The sequence below is a fragment of the Nelusetta ayraudi genome, unplaced genomic scaffold (assembly GCF_046127955.1).
Source record: "Nelusetta ayraudi isolate G7.1 ecotype Tasmania unplaced genomic scaffold, CSIRO-AGI_Nayr_v1 ptg000008l, whole genome shotgun sequence".
NCBI classification, from domain to species: Eukaryota; Metazoa; Chordata; class Actinopteri; order Tetraodontiformes; family Monacanthidae; genus Nelusetta; species Nelusetta ayraudi.
In genome coordinates, this window is record NW_027466058.1 from 1,140,730 (window position 1) to 1,160,982 (window position 20,253).

The following is a 20,253-nucleotide window of genomic DNA, read 5'->3' on the forward strand; positions in this document are numbered from 1 at the left end:
CCCCCCCGTGGCGAGAATTCTAATGGGCCGGGCCTTCTCGGAAGGGAGCGGCGGGAATGTTAGCCGGCCCGAGGAGGTGGAGGAGGTGCCGAGTGATGGGCGAGGTTCCCGTGAAGCACCAGCAGGAGGAGTGCAACAATAAAAACATAAAATCAACGTATCGGCACTCAGGTGTTTTATTAGTTCAGCTTTAATTGTGCAGTAAATGTGAATATTTGCGCTGACAGCTGACGGCAAACAAAACCAGTCTGCCTGCTGTTGCTGTGTGTCGTCACCTGAACCGCCTTGGCAGCGGCGGCCATAAATAAACCGTGTTTATTTGAAAGGGCAGCTCGTTGTCCTTGAAGTCGCTCACTGTCACTTAAAACAGCGGCGGCTAAAGATCAGCACACGCGTCAAAGCCGTCTATCTTTTTTCTTTCTTTTTTTTTTTTTCCTGCCACACTTTCCCCGCGAAAACAACGTCTATTATTATCCATCAACCCCACCGGCGGGCGCTTCGTGACACATACACATGTGCGGTCAAACACAAATTACAGCAGCCGTTTGTCATTATGAGAAGCGCCGGGGGATATTATTGATTGAGCGACGGCGATTAATTTGGAACGAGGCTATTTGTCAAATGTTTTCACATGTCATTATCCCGAGCGGGAACTCCCCGCGGGGGGAATAATTTCTGCTGCATTAGCCGTTTATGAATGTTGCTCGATGGAGATGTACCTGGTAGTACGACATCACTCACACACACACACACACACACACACACACACACACACACACACACACAAAAAAAGACCCACTAAAGTGGGAGATGTTGCTGCTCTGGCAGCTGCGGTGCTTGGGTCATGTTCTTCGATGGTATCTTCAGCTCCTGGGACTGAACCTCCACTTCCTCCCTCCCTCCCTCCCTCCCTCTTTCTTCCTCACATCCCTCCTCCTCGCTCGTCAATCCACTTTAATGCATTTTGTCGGCACTTGTGCGTGTTTGTCGGGCTACAAATGGCCGTGCTGTAGAGCCTTGTGGGATATGGGGAGAGGGGGGGGGGGTTGGGGGGGCGGCAACCGGGGTCTTCTTTTGTCACCATGGTTACTCGGTCCTGACCTCTGCGCCCACCACATCGTCTAACAGATAACACTTGTCTCCCCGCCTCTGTATCTCCATGAGAAACTAACTTAGGGGCTGCAGGACAGATATAGAAATGTCCATCCTGGCAACCTGCAGAATTCATCCTAGTGAGTCTGCGGCTCCTAATGAGTGACTGGTCACTAGCAAGCTGTCGCAACTAGAACAATCATGTATTTGATACTGTATGTGTACAAAAAGTATCAATACAACAGGAATAAAATAGGGCTGCAGCTATCGAGCATTTTGGTAATCGATTATTCTGTTGAATATTCCAATGATTCATTGCGTAATCGGATAAAACGTGTTTGCTTGAAAAAAAGACCGCTTCCGTCTTCTTGCGCATTGGGCGCATTTTGTTACGTCTGTGTGTGTGTGTGTGCGTGCACGTGTGTGGCATCTCTAGCTAGCAAACTCTTTTTGTTTGAATGTGAATTTGGATGATTGTGTGTCCTCATGTACAATGAAGTTCCCACTAGTCCAGGGTGTAACAAGGCAGTCTGGCTGGGACCCTGCGACCTGAGAGACCCCGAGTGCAGGAGAGGCGCCGGTAGGAAATGGACGAATTGACGAATAACGTGATTGGACAATGTGCCACACCTGCACGGCTGCCCTGTCTTGCCTTCCGACCTTATTAGAAGGCTTTCTCCTAAATAATTACTGGTCTAATTAATGAACAATGGCCGCCTTCGCCGCAGTCGCTGCGCGGGTCGTTCACCTCGGCGGTGAGTCTTTGTGAAGGCTGACACACACTGACTCAACTCCAACCGTATAGCGTGCACAACTCAAGGCTGCGAGTTCTAGTGGGTTTCAGAGAGAGACAAATGGATTACTTTTGACTCAGGTTTGCACGCACACACACTCGTCCTTGCTTAATACTCCCCAGATAAGGGCCTTGTCCTCATTAGTCTGCTTGTTAATCCTAATTGTGTCTTGTAATCAAGGACGACCTCGATGCAGAACAATGCAAGTGCACATGCACACGAGCTCTCTGTCCCTCTCTCACACACACTTGGCACACACACACACACTTGGCACACACACACGCACACACTGGTTAAATAATGTAGTGGGCTGATTACTCATTGGCTATTCATTAAAATACTCAGAGGGAGCCTGCTGAGAGGTACATTAAATAAAATGCGTGCGTGTGTTTGTTTGTGCAAGTGCCTAGTATTACCATGCCGGAGTGGGTCCATGTATAATGGATGAGCACCCCACACAAATTAGTACAAATAAGGCTGATGCAAAAGTGCGGACAGCAGGGATCTGCTCGTCGGACGGGCCGCCACCGTTGCTGGGTTTCCAGCCTCCGGACGGACTCACCTCGTAGTGAGCGGTGCGCTGGGACTCGGATATGAGCTGGGCATTGCAGATGTTGCAGTAGCTCTCGGTGAACAAGCCTCCGTCCACCACGCCCGAAGACTTCATCTTCATCTGGGGCTGCACGGACACACACAGACGCACACGAAAGAGACATTGCAAATGTGAATAAAATAAAATGAAGAAATGTCAGTGAACCTTGCTGGGTGCAAGTGCGTGCGCATGTGTGTGTGTGTGTGTGTGCGTGCGTGCGTGTGTGTGTGTGTTTGTGCGACGTGCATCCAGTGAGGATTCAGGAAGTAGCTTCTTCCCCTGACCGTCTGATTCGTTGTGACAGTTTCAGTCCCAAAAAGGTTTGTGCTCTGTCAGAACATACGCTCCCGGATGTTTTTGGCTCCAGTCGCAGAGCAGCAGCCGGAGGCTCCGGCACACTTTTTTTCCGCATCTCTGTTTGTCAATAAACGGCTTCATGTGAACTTTTTTTTTTCTCCAGCATTTGTTAGCAATGAACCTGCAGACGGAGGCAAAAATAACCATTTCAGCTGTTGAGCTCGATCGACGGGGCCAACCTTACTGTGCAATTTACAGATTCTTTACATATTATTATTAATAATTCTTAGAAGGTCAAAGACGACGTGTAGGGATGTGAGTAGAGATGCAACTGCTTAGTAAGTAGGGAGTTCGACTATCGATTAATTGTCGATTAAGAATTTAATCGATTCAATTAGATTAGTCGCAATTAATTGAACATTTTTTACATGGGTAGTTAATATCATAACAGTGCAGTGGCAGGAAAGAACAATTCACCTGCAGACTGTGATGGTCATAATATACCTAGAATAAGTTATTTTTAAACTACTTTTTTTTTAAAGATAAGAAAAGTTGAAAAGTGACCCATTAGAAGTCAACTTAAAGTCAGAGGATAAATGTTGAGGCTGTTTTTACTGTTCTCTAATGTAAAAATGGGTCACATTGGACCCTCAACATTATTTAAGGGTTAAATAATGTGTTCCTCACACATTTTCCATTGTGAAATTTAGGTTCTCAGGCAAAATTGCCACTTATCAATTAATCGTTAATGGATCGGTCAGGTCAATCAACTAACGATTAATGCATTTATCGATAATTTGCAGCGATCTGGTGTTTAGCTGCCTTCACAACAAAACACCAAATATCTCTGTGGAGGTCTTCAACAACTAACAGAACTGGACCCGCTGCACGGCAGTGTATTGTGTTGTTGCATGCTGTGCCATGCTGGTGTTGTGTTGCCTTCGGGCGTTTTTTTTCGGCTGCTGCAGTGGTGAACGCAGTAACCGAAAAGTTTGGGGGCTGGACTTAACTTGAGGCACCAGATGGTACTTTTTATTTACTGAAAACTGTTCTCGTAAACAAATCAGAAAGCTGCCAAAAGACCCCAGCGCTGCTGCCGGGTGATAACCAATTTCCATCCAAAAGAAAAAAAGAAAAAAAAAATTCAGGTTGCAGGTTCTCAATTCCTCAACCAATCACCAGACTTCACACATTGACTACCCGTCACTGTGTGCTCTGGCGACGATTTTCTAATCAGCGTAACTGTCATGGAGGGTAATAGAGGGAAAGCGCTCTAGCAACAGTCAACTGAGCAAAGAAGAAAAAAAAAAAATCTATGACAGCAATTCAGTTTTATGACTCTTATTCTCATAGTGTTGCAGGTTATGAAAGCTCCAGATTGGTGATGTGGGTAATACTTGGTAAAACTGCACTTTTTAAATTTGCACTCCTGGACCTACAGACTTGTAGACGTCTGCAAGAGAAACCTTCGAAAAGAAGCAGTGAGCTGCAAAAAAACCCCAAAAACCCTGTCTCACATTAATCCCCGGGGACAAACAACGTATTAAAACCTTGTCATGATGGAATTGGTCCACCAGTAAAATCAGCGCGACCTGAGCGTCCCACTGGGAGACGTCGTTGGGGCTTCTTTACAACCTGGCAGCGCTGTTTTCCTTCTCTTTTTATACTCACTGCTGTAATAGAAAAATGGTTTAATGATGTGCTCTGGGGTCTTGTGTTCAATTTTCTATTCTCTTCATTATGCGAGGCCCTGCAGGCGCTGCTCTGACAGTGCCGGGGTGACTAACAGGTCCGGGGGGAACACAGTCCAGGAACATCAACCATTAAGCGGGACGAGCTCCTCGGCCCGGAGAGGACACGGACTCAGGTGCTCGCAGTGGGGCGAAGTGGTCCGGCGTGAAAGGTGCAGCGGAGCTCCGATACAGCAAGTGTAAAACCCACGGCAGTAAAACGCAGTGGCAGGTGTGTTGGCATTTGAAGCGGCAAAACTTCAAAGCTCAGGCTTTTCCTGGAGCCTCTGTTTCGTTCAGCTGTTTATGTATAAAAGTAATTACAGGGAGCTGACGGTTCCAGTTGTTTCTGGTTTATTGCGGGAAAAAAATAACTTAAAAAAAACAATGATTGAGTTTGAAGCTACAACAAAAAATGCAAGAAAACTTCCAGTCATTTTCACCCGGTATTCCAGCTGGGCTGCGGTCACTGATCTGCCGTCTGTGGTTGTTGGGCCATGTCTACTTATACAGCAGCCCCCCTTAATTTAACATTGCAGCCTTTTATTACTTATTACTACTTTTAGAGTTTGAGCTTTTTGTTTCTTCCAGCCACAACTTGCACACACCCCCACACACAGCTTCTGACTGCCTCTGGTTCGCAGTGTCTGCCACGCTTTAAAAAATTCATCTGACTGGTGAAAGTCCTCCGACAAAAACACATCATGTCAAGAAACTCAGAAATGATAAAAGTCCAACTTTCACTTCTTTTTCTTACTGCACCTTTTGTATAATTTACACTATAGCACAAGCAGTTCTGTGGAGCAGCCCATTGTGATGTCACATGGGGGGCAGGTATACCTCTTTCAGGTCAGGTTAGTGACAGCACATCAAACCCAGTGTTTTGTTCCGTCCGTCCTCTGAGACCAGCATGCAGCCGCAGTGCGAAGTAAACGCCTGGCATTTTAGCAGAAGACTGTAAACAGCAGGCTAAATACACTGAGTGCTTTTTACGCTTTACCATGCAGCGCTAGTGGAGTCTGCATTAGAAAACAAACATGCGACGGACTGCATAGAAACCAAAAGCTGTTGTTTCCGATTTAGCCGTAAAAACAACAATGACCTCCAGTCACACAGCTGTCTTTGAGAGCTGGAATTATTTCAGAAGGAGGCGAGACACCAGCTTCGTTATGCAAACTGACGCCTCGCGTTTTTGATGCGGCAGAATCCGTGTCGGCGCATTTTATGGCGAGGGGGTGGGGGAGACGGCGCCCATACGCGCAGACACCGGCAAAGGTAGAGCCAAGTCTGTCATCTTATCTTCCACCTAATTAAAAGTGACTGTCGCCACAGAAATATCCCCCTATCTGCCTAATATCTCAATTACCTCTGATTATTACATGCAAGATGGGAGACGCGGGCTAATTAATAGAGTCGATCTGTTGCTGAGATTAATAGAATGGCAGGCGCAGTCGCGCGGAGAGATGGAGAGGCAGATAGTGGGTAAAAATAATGAAAGAGGGGAAGGGGAGGGAGGGGGGAGGGAGAGGGGGAGGGAGGGAGCGGGAGAAGAGTGGCTTGTAATGTGCGCGCCGGACGTGATCATCTTCTGATGTGCTGAGATCTCATGAAGGAAATATAGTTTCATTTCAGCCTGACACGCTTTCACTTCTTAGGAATTCTCCAACACCAGCGCAAATGGGGAAATGGGCCTGATAGACACGTTTTCTGCTAACCCTCTTTATCCTCCTTTGTAGTTGCGTGCCGGAGTTATATTAGAAAGCGCATCTCATTCTTTCTCTCCCCCACGCCCTCCTTTGATGTCAACGGAAAACTTTAAACGAAAAACCAGTGCGGAAGTGAACAAAATTGAGCCGATGTATTTGCCGAGTGCTTTTTACCGTTATTTTAGAATTAATTAGAAGAATTTTACAACAGAGTGCTATTTTTATGAGAAGGAGAGTTAGAATAAATGTTCTGCTTTGGTATTTCAGGTACAAAATCTCAATGTTCCAGTTGGAAGATTTTTTTTTTTTTAAACAAGCAAACAAACATCAGCTGAACATCAAAAAGCTTGCATATCTAATGTATAGAGTGCCACTGTAGTAAAACATTGGAAACAAAACAAGATATTTTTGCTACGTGTGCAATACTGCAAGAGTTGGTCTTGGTCCAACGGCAACAAAAATCAGGGCCGGTACTGCTGATACTGACGAGATGCTGATACGTTTTTGATTTTAGGCAGATGCTTCATCTCATGGTCAAATCTGAATAAATTTTCCTGGCCTGCAAGTGTTTTTGCCTTCCCTCACCCAATTTGCGCTGAAACTTTGTTTGTCACAATCATTTCATGAGAAAAAAAATATCCCAACTTAACAGTTAAATGCAATATCTGGATACAATTCCAAAGTATTGATCTCATCACACTGATGCCACTCAATACCGATACCAGCATTTGTATCTATATTATTGCTGTTTGGATCAATGCACCCACCACTAGTTAGCCAGCTAATTTGTTTGCTGCACAAAATAAATCGCTTCTCGCTCACGATGTCAGCGATGATTGTTACGCTGCTGCAATCCGTTTCCTTTCAGAAATACATTACCGCCACCAGTGTAATTGCAGAGTGCCCTAATGATGACGCCGGCCGCAGATGGCTCCACGTCAGGCTGTGACTGACCCACGAAGCTCGCATGCAGCAGCTGGTGTCTGACTCACAGTTCTGGTTGGCAGCGGTTGAGACGCTGCTAACGAAAGTGCAAGTTACACCTGCGCTGAACACCGCCGCTAATAAATGCACACGGAGTAGGTAATGATTTTGGGGTGTCTATCATCCTCTTGTGAATATTTCATGTTGGAGGAAATAAGTGATGAGATTCTAAAGGTCATCAAAAAAAGAGCGAGAAGCTCCGTCTTTTCAGTGTCAGGTGTGCCGGTATGGAAATCAACCCTCTATGATGTCACAAAGAGCTCTGTTAATGAGTCCTTGAGACCACTTCACAGAAGCTGAAGCCACGGGGGGCTGTAAACAGAGGACTAACTCTCGCGTTTTATCCATGCGTGCTGGAGTCCGGGACGAAAACACAGGGACGTTGCGAGACCTTTTTCAAAATGAATGACTTCGGCCGACTGCGGGTAAACACAAACAACCCATCCGGAGATAAAGACGGTGAAACGGAATACGCACGCTGCGGCGCTCGGATTAAAAAATAAAAAAGGGCCCCGAGCTCAATTAGACACAGAATGGCAGAAGCGAGTAAAAGACTTTGTGAGAGCAGCAAAGCCCCGAGGCATGAGAAGAGCGAGCGAACCTTGGGGGGATTCCCTTTTGAGACCGCATCAAGTATTTAACATGGATGTGAACTGCGAGCCCCGCCTGAAATCTCTGCCTCCGGCCCGAGCGTTCATTAAGAGGCTGCCGTCGAGTCGGACGTGCCTCCTTGTTTTGTGCTAATTGAAAGGAGCCGCTGTCGCCCGGGCTCGGAATATTAATTAGTTGGTAATATTAATTGCGTCTTGATGGCGCCGGTGGTCGATGAGGACCCCCTTTTTCTACCGTCGGCGGCGGAGAGTAATGCGTTACTCCCATTCATTACGCCGCACGTCCCAACCCTCTGTACACATGCAGCCTGGAAACACCTTTTTTCCCCCCTCTCTTCCTGGAAAGATACACGGACAAGACGTGTGGAGGAGAAGTGTGCGAGCGCAGGCTCAGCAGGTGGTCCGGCCCAGCGGTAGAGCTTCTTTAAAGCCCCTCCCCCTTCCTTCCTTCCTTCCTTCCTTCCTCTTCAATCTTCCTCCTACTTTTCCCCCCCTCCATCAGGGTGGCGACTGCTGTGATCTGCGCTCTGGATTTTTCTTTTTTCCTCTTCAGCTCCTGCAGTTGCTTTTCCTTTTAAAGCAGGAAAAAAAAAAAAAAAGAGCTGGGGGTTCATGGGGTGGGGAGGTGATTTACGTGTCACATTATGCATACAGAGGATGAAATATCGGCACTCGCCTGTCAGCCGATGACCTCCCTAATGAGCCCCTGGTAGCAGGAACACTGGAGAGGCTTTCAGAGGTTAATAATATGGGATCCAGCACCGCGGAGGCACTCTGCCGCCGCGCCGCTTTGATGTTCCGCACTCGGGCGTCGCCGAGGCCGCCCTTCCCCTGCCAGTCCGACGGAAGCCGCTCTAATATTAACAACCTCGCTCCTTTGTACGGCGCCAATCAAAGGTAATACAGTAAGGGAGGAGGGTAAAGTCCTTAAAGGAGCCAAATCCACAGTCATTCTGTTTGAACTGCGGGGGCTCCCTTTGTACCGTTCGCCCGACGCTGCGATTCGCCCGTGCGAACTCAGCACAGGGGGAACTCTGCGAACGCGATTGAATTAAACGCGGCCCTCTTCCGAAGGAAAAAAAAACACCCAAAAAGACTCACTCTGGGGAAAGGCGAGATAAAGATCTGACAAAAAAGGAAACGCGTGACTCGCCGTCTTCGATTTAGATTTTTCCTGCAAGGTTGTCGCGGGGCGGACACGGCGAGCCATACGTTAAAAAAGAAACACATCCGCTGTGACGAGGTCAGGTCACGCTCTTCTCTCTGAGTCAGTGTGTGAGTGCCTGCTGTGCGTGTTTGAGGACTTTTTCTCCTCTCCTGAATTTTACCCGCCGCCTGCCGTGGCCCAAATACTATTTCGGATTCGCCGTCTGAGTTTCGGGTCCTCTCGATATCGACGGAGTCAAAAACCTGTGTCTGCTCTTCCACCGTCTCTCCTCCACGCGACGATCTTTCGACCCGGTGGCGGTGGTGGAAAATGCGGCCCCCAAGGGCAGGGATTTACTCACGGGGGGGGGGACGGTGGACACTAATCTACCCTCGCGCAGACAAGCCCACTGCATTATACACCTCGCTGGCGTCAAACTGCCGGACGGGCTAATGGCGAAGACACTCGTGGCTCTTTGTGGCATTTTTCATGGGCGGCGTTTTTTCTGATAGTGGAGGCGGAGCTGCATAAATCTTCCGGCTTTCGACCGTAATGACCGCAGTCTTTATGAGTTGGGTGATCAAAGCTCCCTCCCTCCCACTGCCAAATATTTCAACCTCTTAATGGACGGTTTTGGTAATGATTCTGTGAGGTGTCGGGCCAAGTGAGCATCTCTTGTTCCAACGCAACCGTCAAATCCGCAGTTTAAAGTAAAGCAAGAAACTATAGGGAATGTGCAGAGAGCGCGGGATCAGTTTCCTTTAACTACCGTTTAAGGACACTGTGTATACTATCATTATGTGTATTATGCAATGTTCATTATATTAGTGTTTAATAATGGTCCGTGCCTCAGTCGTAAGGAGTGGCTCAAGATGCAAATGGTGGAACTGGTGAATACATTTTTCTAATTAAAGGAGAAAAACTGGTTATGAGCAAATAACATATGTGTATACGTAGCTAATGAAGTGGTGAAAAACTTAGCATTCTACTCATTAATATTAATCATCGCTGTGATGTACTTGTACATGCTCGAATGAAGCTGACTTTGGTGTTTTCCCCCTTACTGCATCTGTCCTGATTTTCCCTCTTTATCATTTTTTTCCCGAGGTTCATGATGAGAATCAGATAGTGTGCATGTTGTAGCATATTATTTATGTGATAGATTGCATACACTTGAAAACATCGTTGCAAAATTAGTTTCCAGTGTTTTTGGTGGGATAATTAACCAACTTCATGGAGTCCAGAATGCAAAATAATGTTCAGTCGATGAAATATTGGGCGTATAAGGGAAAATATTTTGGATCTTGACCCGGTAAACCTCCAAGGCTGGCGATGCGTGTCAGAGACTGATTTACTCGGTGCTAATTTGACAAACAAAATGATGGACGTGCTGGGATATTAATTGCTCAATACGCCGTCAGTAATACTGATGTTGGTGTTTGAACTTGGCAGATGTCGCTGTGCAAAAAAAGAAAGGGAAATGGAGGAGGAAAGTTTCCTCGGGCTTCTTTGAGAAGTTTCTCCAGATATATCCACCACTGAACAGAAGGTCTCTGCTCCCGTCGCCCCCTTCATACTTTACAACCCGTCTGTCTCCAATAGACCTTTTTTATTCAAGTGGTACCATTATCTCGGAAGATCTCTCTGGGCCATTACTTGTTAATTGTATTAATAGCAGATCTGCTGCTTGAGGCCACAATATGGATCCATCGGAGGGTGAATAAGGCCATTATCTGGGCAAAGTTGCCTTTCCCGGTTTAATGTGCGGGTGCATGGGCGGTGGAGTGCCCTCAAGAACACACTCTTAGGCAAACTGGCCTAATGGAGGGGAGCGAAGGGCGACCTGAAGTTTGAAGGGAGGGCCGTTATATTACTGTACCATATGGGGACCCTCTGCTGGGCGGCAACAAAACTGCTGGGCTCCTTCTGTTTCATTAGCAACTAATTGCCTCACTTTTTATACTTTTTTTGTCTAAATGTCCCGTTATGTAGAACTTTCCCCAGTGTTTTTTTCCCCCTTCTGTTCCCACTTATAAGCAACCTGGCAATTTGAAACTTTTGCAACGATTATATTCAAATCTTAAAAATAGATCTCTATTAAAATAAATAGGGCCCGAAAAGCTAATGACGCAACTTTTTTTGAGATACGAAGCAGTCACAGTTTAACAGTTATTATCAGTGGGTACAGCTAAAAGTAATGCCGTGTACCAATATTCCTGATTAAATCAATATAATTACCCGTCAGAAAGATTAATTTCTTCATGTTTTATTTAATTCTAACAAACAGGGTGACTGAGATCTGCGCTAACACGCTTCACATATGGATTACATGCACCTCAACACAAACAGCCCTAAATTAATACCACAAGGGTATTAAGCAAACAGAGGGGAAACCAGCTGGAAAATTACAAATAGGGCAGTTAAAGTCGCACCAGCCAAATGGGGTTTTGTAATGACTTCTCTCCCTCCAAATCTCTCAATCCCCTCACACTCTTTGTTTTCCGTGTTGAAAAGAGCAGACATATGACAGTTTTTCCACTTAGTCAAATAAGCTCCTTGTTCTCCAGGACAAAAGGCTCAAACCAAGATGAATATAATGAAAAGTCTGTTGCTTTGACTGTGAAGCCGGTGTATAAATAGTGCTAGAACAATACCACCGAGTGTTGACGCTGTGTTTGGGTCCTGAGGGGACGTGTACACAAATATCCTCGTTGGATCAGCTGTCACTCACAGCACCGCTTCCTGTCGGCGTGCCGGCATGTTTGCACGAGTTAATGTATGTTGCCGTGCCTGCAGGAATAGCGGTGACGAGCCGGCGGTACAAAGAAGCTCATTTGTGGGAATTCTTAAAAGAGATGGGTTTCTATGCGTATGCAAAGCATCCTTTTTTTTTTGCATAACGTAACATTTTAAACCCTGGTGTTTTAAAGGGTTTACGCTAGCGCTAGCGACGGCTTTGTGTTACTTTTCGAAATAAACACATTAGCTCCCTTCCCACGTTGCATCCATTATCAGATGTTTTCAAGTTCTAGGCAAGTATAGTAAACTACTCTGATGAATAATAGAGAGAGCAGTATAGATTACAGTGTATACTCTATTCTGGCTTCTGCTGAAATACTTCATGGGCTGCAGCTATACGTATTGATGCTATATTGTTCTGCTGTGTTTGGGAGGGAAAACAAGGAGATGATCGTGAGGAATTCTCAGCACATTTGACAAACTTCTGGCTGAGGGGTGTTGCCACTGAGCAGGTATCAGCGCCCTCTGTGACATCACCAAGGGGTGATTTCCAGAACTGTGTGTTTTCGCACACCGCTGGTGAAAAGTGAATCCAGTGAAAGAAGCAAACTAAGGACTTCCCCTATTTTTTGCAAGAGTTCACTGACAGGCTACAGGCACATTTTTGCTGTTAGGCAGTAGTGAGTTTTGCAAAGTATGAGAATTTTTGCAAATTCAGCGTGGTGAATTTGCAGCCGCACAGCTGAAATTGCATTTAAAGCAAAACAGGCAAAAATATATTCATCTTTTCGAAATGAATTGAAACAACTCAAAAATATGAGGCAACTTTTAGGGGCTTTTTTTTTTTCTCTCTCGCAGATTTCCAGCAAATCAAATGAGTTTGGGCGGGAATAAAAGATGACCTTAAACTGCGGCGGCAAAACGTCAGAGGAGCCTCTTCAGAATAATAGTATTCACCCACACAGCACTCCACACGCTGCTGCTGTGTCCCACTCCGCTCCGCCTCCCTTAATTCACACCATGTAATGCGGTTTCTACATACATAAAAGTGCTTCTATAAGGGAAATCTAATAAGAAGGGTGCCTGTGTTCCATACTGTCCATAAGCTACTGTGCAGCCTGAACCTCGACCTGGGCTGCATGTGGGATGGGGAAAGCCATGACTTAACAGACATGCAATCGATGCGTATGACTGATATGTATGACTGCGTGCTGTGACAGTGCATTACGCACACATTCATGCACACACAAATGGGGCGTGACCTCGCGCCACCTCCTGCACAGCCTGCACAAACACAGGGCCGCATCGCCGTTCCCTGTTCCCCCGCGCGTTCCAGTTTCTTCACGTCTCTCTGATAATACTTGCTGAATATTTAAAGGTTTCACGGACAAATTCACAGCTATCAAAATGAGAAATACGAGGCCCTGATGAGATTATTATTATTATTATTATTTTTTTACGTCATTCACTGCATGCACCCACAACATCGCTCTCCTGTTCCCTCGCCGGCTGGCGGCAGTCCAGTTTCCAAACATGGTAATGGAGGAGAGGGAAAAAAAAAAACAGAGAGAAAGAAATTGATTTCTAAAGAGCCCTTTCTGCTATTTCCGGATACGAGATATGCAACTGGTCATCAGTCTAACGCTGATAATAACATAACACGACAGCCGTGTCAAGATATATATTGAAGATGTCTCTCATGTTCGCCGCCGAGAGATGGATCAAAATAGTCGAAAAGCGATACGCTGGCCCTCGTTGAGAGCGCGTCAAATTGCGATCAAGGCCGCGCAGTTGTGATGACACTGCTTCTTTTGAGAGGAAGAGGCTGTGTTTACCCCCCCCCCCACCACCCTCCTCGAAAAAGACGTACGTCTCCATCGCGCGGATGTGCACGGCGTGGCGGCGGCGTCCGAGATTCTCCGCAGCTGTTAATGAACAGACGTTGACAAAAAGGGTCAGTGGTGAGCGTGGAGGAGCGTGAAGACAGATGCAGATGCGGCGTGCAAAGGCTGGCGCGTCGGCTGAAAGGTCACGGTGTACAGTGTGTAAGGGGAAGAGGAAGACATTAGAGGATGGACGTGCTGCCTGTTGCTAAGGAGCACACGCAGCGGATGCACACGAGCAGGCAAGCCCTGCGCGCGGCGCTCTATCAATCTGGAGGAAAGTAGAGCAATCACTTTGCTCAATCAATCCTCATCACTTCCAAAAGAAATAGCCACACTCCTGCCTGCCTGCCGCACGCCGCTCTCGCTCCTGTGCCTGACGCGCCTTCCCGGAACGAGCGTCAAACGTGCTTTATTTGGAAAGCGAGTCGCCTAACAGGAGCGATGTTGTTTCTTTTCTGCCTCTTCAGGGGCTGCGTAAGTTATACCAGTCGCTTAATTAGATTTTGGTGCGACGCGCTTCAACGACTCCTGATAGAAGGGTGAAAAATCCCCACACACACACACACACACACACACACACACACACACACATATCTCAGAGCTCCGTGGTAAGAAAAATATCCGAATTAAGAAGCTGCTTATTCGTCTGACTGATTGATGAAAAGCTCTGCGGCACGTCTCGTCTTGGGGTAAACTCCTGCAGCCTTAATTAGCCGTGACTGACTACAGACCGGAGTTCATTAGCTGTCAGTTAAAACACTGTTGGTATAGAGTTTCATCACTGATCACTTTTATTCTTATTCTAAACGACCCTGTGTTCACAGTAGATAATGAAAAAGTTCCTTGACGAAATCTGTTTTTCTTTTGCTCCTGAGAGTTTAATAATGTTTCTATTTAATACATTTTAAGGCCAAATCAGATTCAAAGATGGCAAAATGCTCCTCAAGTTATAGCTTGTCAAACAACATTAAATCCATAATGAAATCCATATTCATTTTTTTTTTTTTTTTACCCATTTTGGTAATCAACAAATGCATTTTTAAAGAAGCCTTTTTTTTTCTCAAAGAAATGTCAGTTTTTTCTCTTTGCAGTTATTCAATACACTTCATTTCAATAATCTGTCTCAGCAAAAACTATTATATTGCATTCAATTCCATTATATTCCTTGGGCACAGTGCTGCAGGGCCATAGAGATGGAGCGGGTCCAGGAGGAGTGAGGGCGTGCTGCTGATCGATGGCTGCATGCGAACGCAACATGAAGCCGGAGCTCGGCTTGAAGCGGAGCTGCAGTGCAACCCGGCGGCAGCCTGGAAAGGCTCCGAGCGCTGCTTGCTGAAAATTGCATTGGGAGGAAATGTGGCATATGATGGCATAAATCCATCCGCTTATTTAACTTTGTGACACTTCATTACACGTGAAAAAAAGAGCAAGTGACGTGAAGGAGGAGAAATAGCATGACATTACTGCCTGTATGGCCCCAGTGTACGTTGTGAAGTGCTGTGTGAAAAGCCCCCGCGCTGGTATTCTCCCGCCCCGAGTGGAGGGGCTGACTGCACATTCTTCACCAGTGACAAATACAAACGAGGGAGCTCTCGATAAGATGGACAGGACCCAGTGAGGGTGGATGCAGGGAGGGCCGGACCTTAAATCATTTTCTGCCTGACACGTCGCTGCGTCTCATATTTCACAGAAAAGTCAGTGATGAAGGTGTTGAGGACCTTCAAACTGTTGGGGTAAGAAAAGAAAAAAAAAAAAAAGGAGGGAAAAAAGTTGAGAAATTGCACAGCCAGGCTGGAAACTGTATTTAATTCATCCGCAGCGCAAGGCTGAGGGAGTGTGCGGAGTAATTAATCTTTGGCTATTTTAGCAAAGCTATTAACGGTCTTTAATTAGCCTTTATTTTCCACATTTCGACTTATGTCTATTTAAGCGGAGCGTGTTTTTATGATGAAGTTGAGGCAATACGTCAACGCTGTGGTGCTGAATGTATTTAGTTCAATGAATGCATTAGATGCAGGTCTGCTTGATGATCAACGCTTAATTGAACTCAAATCTGAAGTTTGCAACATGTTCCTCGACTCGCGAGCAGCAGCAAGCGTCCCAGCAGGGCGCGCTGCGCGAGCGAGCCAAAACTTTCAACCGAAAAACAACACATCGATCCGGGCGGGCGGGCGGACGAACGAACGAACGAGGGTCAACGCGGGTCAATAAGTCACGTGTTGAGCACACCGGACGGTTAATTGCGCGGCGCGCGCTCCATCGCTCACCTTGCGCGCGGCGACTCCTCTCCGGGGAACCGGAAACCATCCGCCAGCTGCCTGATTGTAATCCCTCAACGCACCTGTTCAGCCCCGGAATAATGATAGGAAAAAAATAGCGAGGGACCGAGGAGAGTGGAGCCTCAGAACATTTATATTCTGCCACGCGCCTCCCTCCTTCTCCAGAAAGGAAAGAAAAAAAGAAACTCCGCGGCGCTGCTGCTCGTGCCGTCGTGATGCGCGCCGCTGCCGTGGAGGTGAAGAAAGAGGCGACGCGGCTCTGTTGATCTCATCCACCACTACTAACTGCTGCTGCTGCTGCTGCTGCTCCGGCTGCTGCACGGTGGAAGCTCGGGCACCCCAGAGAAGTCAGAAGAGAAGAGAGAAAGTGAGCTATTCCGGAAGGCGGGAGAGAGAGAGCGTCAGAGAGGGAAGAAAGCGGCGGCGGCAGCCTCGGCGCGTGAATGAAAGAGTGTGTGAGCTCGCGCCGTGAGTGAGAGTGGTGGAGGGAGAGGAGGTTTGCAGAGAGAGAGGGAGGGAGGGAGGGAGAGAGAGAGAGAGAGGGAGTGAGTGAGTGGGAGCTCTGGTCGAGTGAGTAGGTCTTCCACACACACACACACACACACACACACACACACACACACACACACACACACACACACACACACACACTTCGCCCACATGAATATATTCCCACGTCAGAATGAGTGCGGAGGGTAGACGGGCAGGGAGCTCGCAGTGGTCGTAGTATCCATCCATCCATGTGTGAGAGGGCAACAGTGCACAGTCTTATTCACCAGCTGATAGCTGCTGCTGCTGCTGCTGCAGGGCTGTTGTTTACACTCCTCACGCTGACATCCTCCTGGCTGCTGCTATTGGTCAGAGTTGTTTAAAGAGCTGCAACATCAAGCGGGTAAAGCAAGAAAAATTAGACCAAAGAAGCTTTGAAGTTGTTATTTCTATTGCTTTCCGTCGCCGTCCACCCTCTGTTTGACCTTTTCAGATTTCGTAAAAAATACATATATGCGTCTATTTAGCCCGACATAACGGGAACTCTCTGGTCGCATTATTCGCAGCTGCTGGCAGATATAACTGGGTTTGTTATGGCGCGCCGCAGCGCCTAGAGCTCTCGCCTTATCGCAGAGAGGGGTGGGAGAGTGGGGAGAGGCGGCCTGAAATAACAGAGCCCAAATGAATCAGCCTAACCCCCCGAAAATCGGAAGCGCCGTGTGAATTGTCTTGTCCTCGCCGTTGAAATGGAAGCGCAGGAGGTGTGGTCCGAGCAAGAAGGTCACGGGTTCGTTTGTCCGAGCGTGCGTGGGGTCCCTTCCAGGCTGTGCGGCTTCCTCCCAGAGGCCGCCGACATGAACTTCTGGGTCAACTGGGCAACTCCAAATCCTCTGTAGGTGCGAATGTGAGTGTGGATGACATAAATATCCAGGAAAAGATAATGCGGGAACAGAAGTTATGAAGGCAAAAGTTCCATGTATAAGATGAGCTTTGTGGGCAACATAACAAGGCTGTTGTTGTTTAACAGAAATTTGTCACGTTAATGATTCGGGGAAAGCACATCTGCCCACTTTGTTTATTGCACAGATCACAATATTACTTTTCTGTAACGCAAGCAATGTTATGAACTGAAAGAATCTACTGGTTCTGCGCAGCGCATTTTCCATGACTGAGCTCTTTTTTATGCCCCCCCATTTCTCAGTCATTTTTCTCACATTGTGCTCTCGGCCTGCTCTGACAAAAATCAAATTATTGCTTTGATGACAAATCCCGATCCAAATGGCCTGGCATTGTGCAGAAATTACCTTGTAGATGCTTTCGAACAATATCATGGGACTCTATCCTGCGATGAACTCCTCCATATGAGAAAACTCCTTTGTTTACATCTTTATGCTTTCACCGTGTTGCAGAAACTCTGTGCTTGTGATGTTGCTAAGGGCATGAATATCCCTCCCACATTCCATGCAGGTGTATTTACACCTTTAACACCTTTAACAACCTTTTTTTTGTCTTTTTTTATGAGATCTATAGAGTTGGATTAAAAACAAAGACCCGAAAATGACATGATATGGGACCTTGAAGCCAGACAGGGTTAAATATATAATTATTCTGGAGCATTTTCTGTAACATTTGGAGCGAGAGTATTTTTTATCCTCATAGCCCGGGTGGTGTGTTAAGGCAGCCCCTGACTCAGGATGCAGAGCAGATCATCCAGTAATTGCAGGGTTGCTGCGTTTCCCCAAGTTGCCGCTAATGGCTTCGGGCCAGCATCTTGTGTGCTAATGGGTGAATAAATGGCAAACGCAAAGTGCTCGGGGAAAAAAAAAACAACACACCGGGACAGCCAGTTCGGCGTGTTTACAACAAAGGATGGAAGCATCAAAAAAATACGTTAACGTGAGCATTTGCAGTCTTTCTGTGTCTTAAATAAAAGGAAATAAGTCCTGTTTTTGTCGGAAGTCCTCATGATTGGAGCCGAGTGTTACCTGACACGCACTCAGCCGACAAAGTACAACAGGAGAGTGACTGCAGGTGTGATTCCAAAGTGGACGGCGCTGGGGGACGAGATATGCTTGCGGTTGAATCTGCCCGATTGCTTCAACACAAGCCGCCGCTGTGTTCGAAAGGAAAGTATTGCCAAGAAACGCGAATAAACAAACAATTCCAGTCGAAGAGAGACAGCGTTGCAGAGCCGTGATTCACAGCAGTCCGGCTCAAAGGAACCCCCGACGTCGGATGCCAGGATGCTTTTTCAGTGGCGACAATAACCAGCCCTTGATCTTCCCAAAAGTGTCCTTTTTATTCAGTGCGGTCTGCAAGTGCGCTAAACCACAGCGATCATCGCACACACTGAATTTAGAGCCCGGCGCAAGAGAATGACATTGTTATTATGTTCAAAAAAAAAAAAAAAGAAGAAGAAGAAAAAAAAAATGCAGTTTGATTATCCCAAGTCCTCTTTGAAACGCCGCATTCTCTCTCGACGGCGTACCGACGTGCATTCAGTGCGGCAGAATGGGCGCCCATTACACGCTTTCAGAGGCTGTGACAGCAGCCTTCAGTGAGGAAGCCAAACACTTCACAGCTCAGACAATGTACCCAGGAAGACTCGCACACACACACGCACGCACGCATGCACGCGCGCCGCGCAGGCTGACGTGTGCGGCGACGCACACCGCCGGCGCACAGATACAATGCACATCGACGAGATGAAAGGGCCAATTTATCAAACCAGCAGCCGAGGCAGGCCTGAGGACGCGCGGTGCCAGCGCCGGTCTGGAGAATAGAGGCCGGGATGTTCCTGTGTGTGCGCGCGTGTACACGCGGTTTGTGCGGCTGTGTGTGTTTAACTTTGACTTTCCCTTTTCCTTTGGCGAGACGGCGGAGCCTCCCGGCCAAACTTGTGCTCATGCCCTTGGTTTTTTTGTTTTTTTTTTTTCTTTCTTTTGTTTTTTTTTTTCCCTTCTCCCCCTCTGCATGGGATGCATCACCTTACAGCTCGGGTTTCTCTCGTCTGGCTGAGAAAGTTACAGCCGCTGTGGTTTTTCCAGCAGGTGCTGCGCTTGCAAAGAAGACAAACTGTGCGTCCGTGAGTCGTTAGTTTGGTCTGAAGGACCAACTGCGACGGGGGAGGGGAGGCGGGTGAGGAGGGTAACACAAACTGATGGCGCTGCTGCAGTCGGCCCGCCTCGTGTTATTTCTCATTAAACCGTTGGATCAGTGTTCATTCGGGCAGCTTTGCTGCGTTTACAAGGCTGCGCTAAGCCAACTAATAGGGAGCGGCGTGGAAGAGCAACACAGAGAGAGGGCACGGAGCCGCGCTTGGAAAGAGGCGCTGGTCAGACCAGACAAAGAGTGGCACCAGTGTGTGTGTGTGTGTGTGTGAGTGAGTGTGTGTGTATTGGCGGGGGCGTCTGTTCATAATCTTCCTTAATGTGTCAGGCTGTTCAACAGTGTGACAGTGCAGGGCCCCCGAAAAGAATAGGCTGGCAGGCGGCAGGGGAACGTATGATTGAGAAGTTCATACTCTTACAGCAACCACATGCAGCAATGTTGAGTCACAGTCACAGTTTACCCATCATGAGGCACGATGGGTAAAACAACAGCCTCAAGAAAACGTAAAACACCCCCATTCCGTGTTCATATCTGTTTTACTTGATCCCTCTGGTGGGAGGAGCCTCGTTTGATTGGTTCTCCGATGTCCAGAAAACAGCATCGTCATTTAGCCATCTGTTTGCTGCCTACAGCAAAAATTCTGCTTTACAGCTCTCTGCTTAAACAGGTGTTTTATGGACCTTCCACCTGTTTTGAAGGAGACAGAAACAAGGCAGCTGCCTCGGAGGATGAAAGAAAACAGAAGAAAAACACAAGCGTTCTAAAAAAAAAAAAAACCCAGGAAAGGTACCGTGCC

At 47.2% G+C, this 20,253-nt stretch overlaps 1 protein-coding gene across 1 annotated transcript in view; it reads right to left on the reverse strand.

Annotated features, from left to right (window-relative positions):
• Positions 1-16,393, reverse strand: part of LOC142883566 (zinc finger matrin-type protein 4) — a 48,391-nt gene extending 31,998 nt beyond the window's left edge. Inside the window, exons 1-2 of the mRNA XM_076018553.1 lie at positions 15,846-16,393; positions 2,449-2,565 (exon numbers count right to left, since the gene is read on the reverse strand). Of these exons, the coding sequence (XP_075874668.1) occupies positions 2,449-2,559 (111 nt within the window). The 5' untranslated portion in view covers positions 2,560-2,565; positions 15,846-16,393. The remainder of the gene's footprint in view (positions 1-2,448; positions 2,566-15,845) is intronic.
• Positions 16,394-20,253: the final 3,860 nt, after the last annotated feature.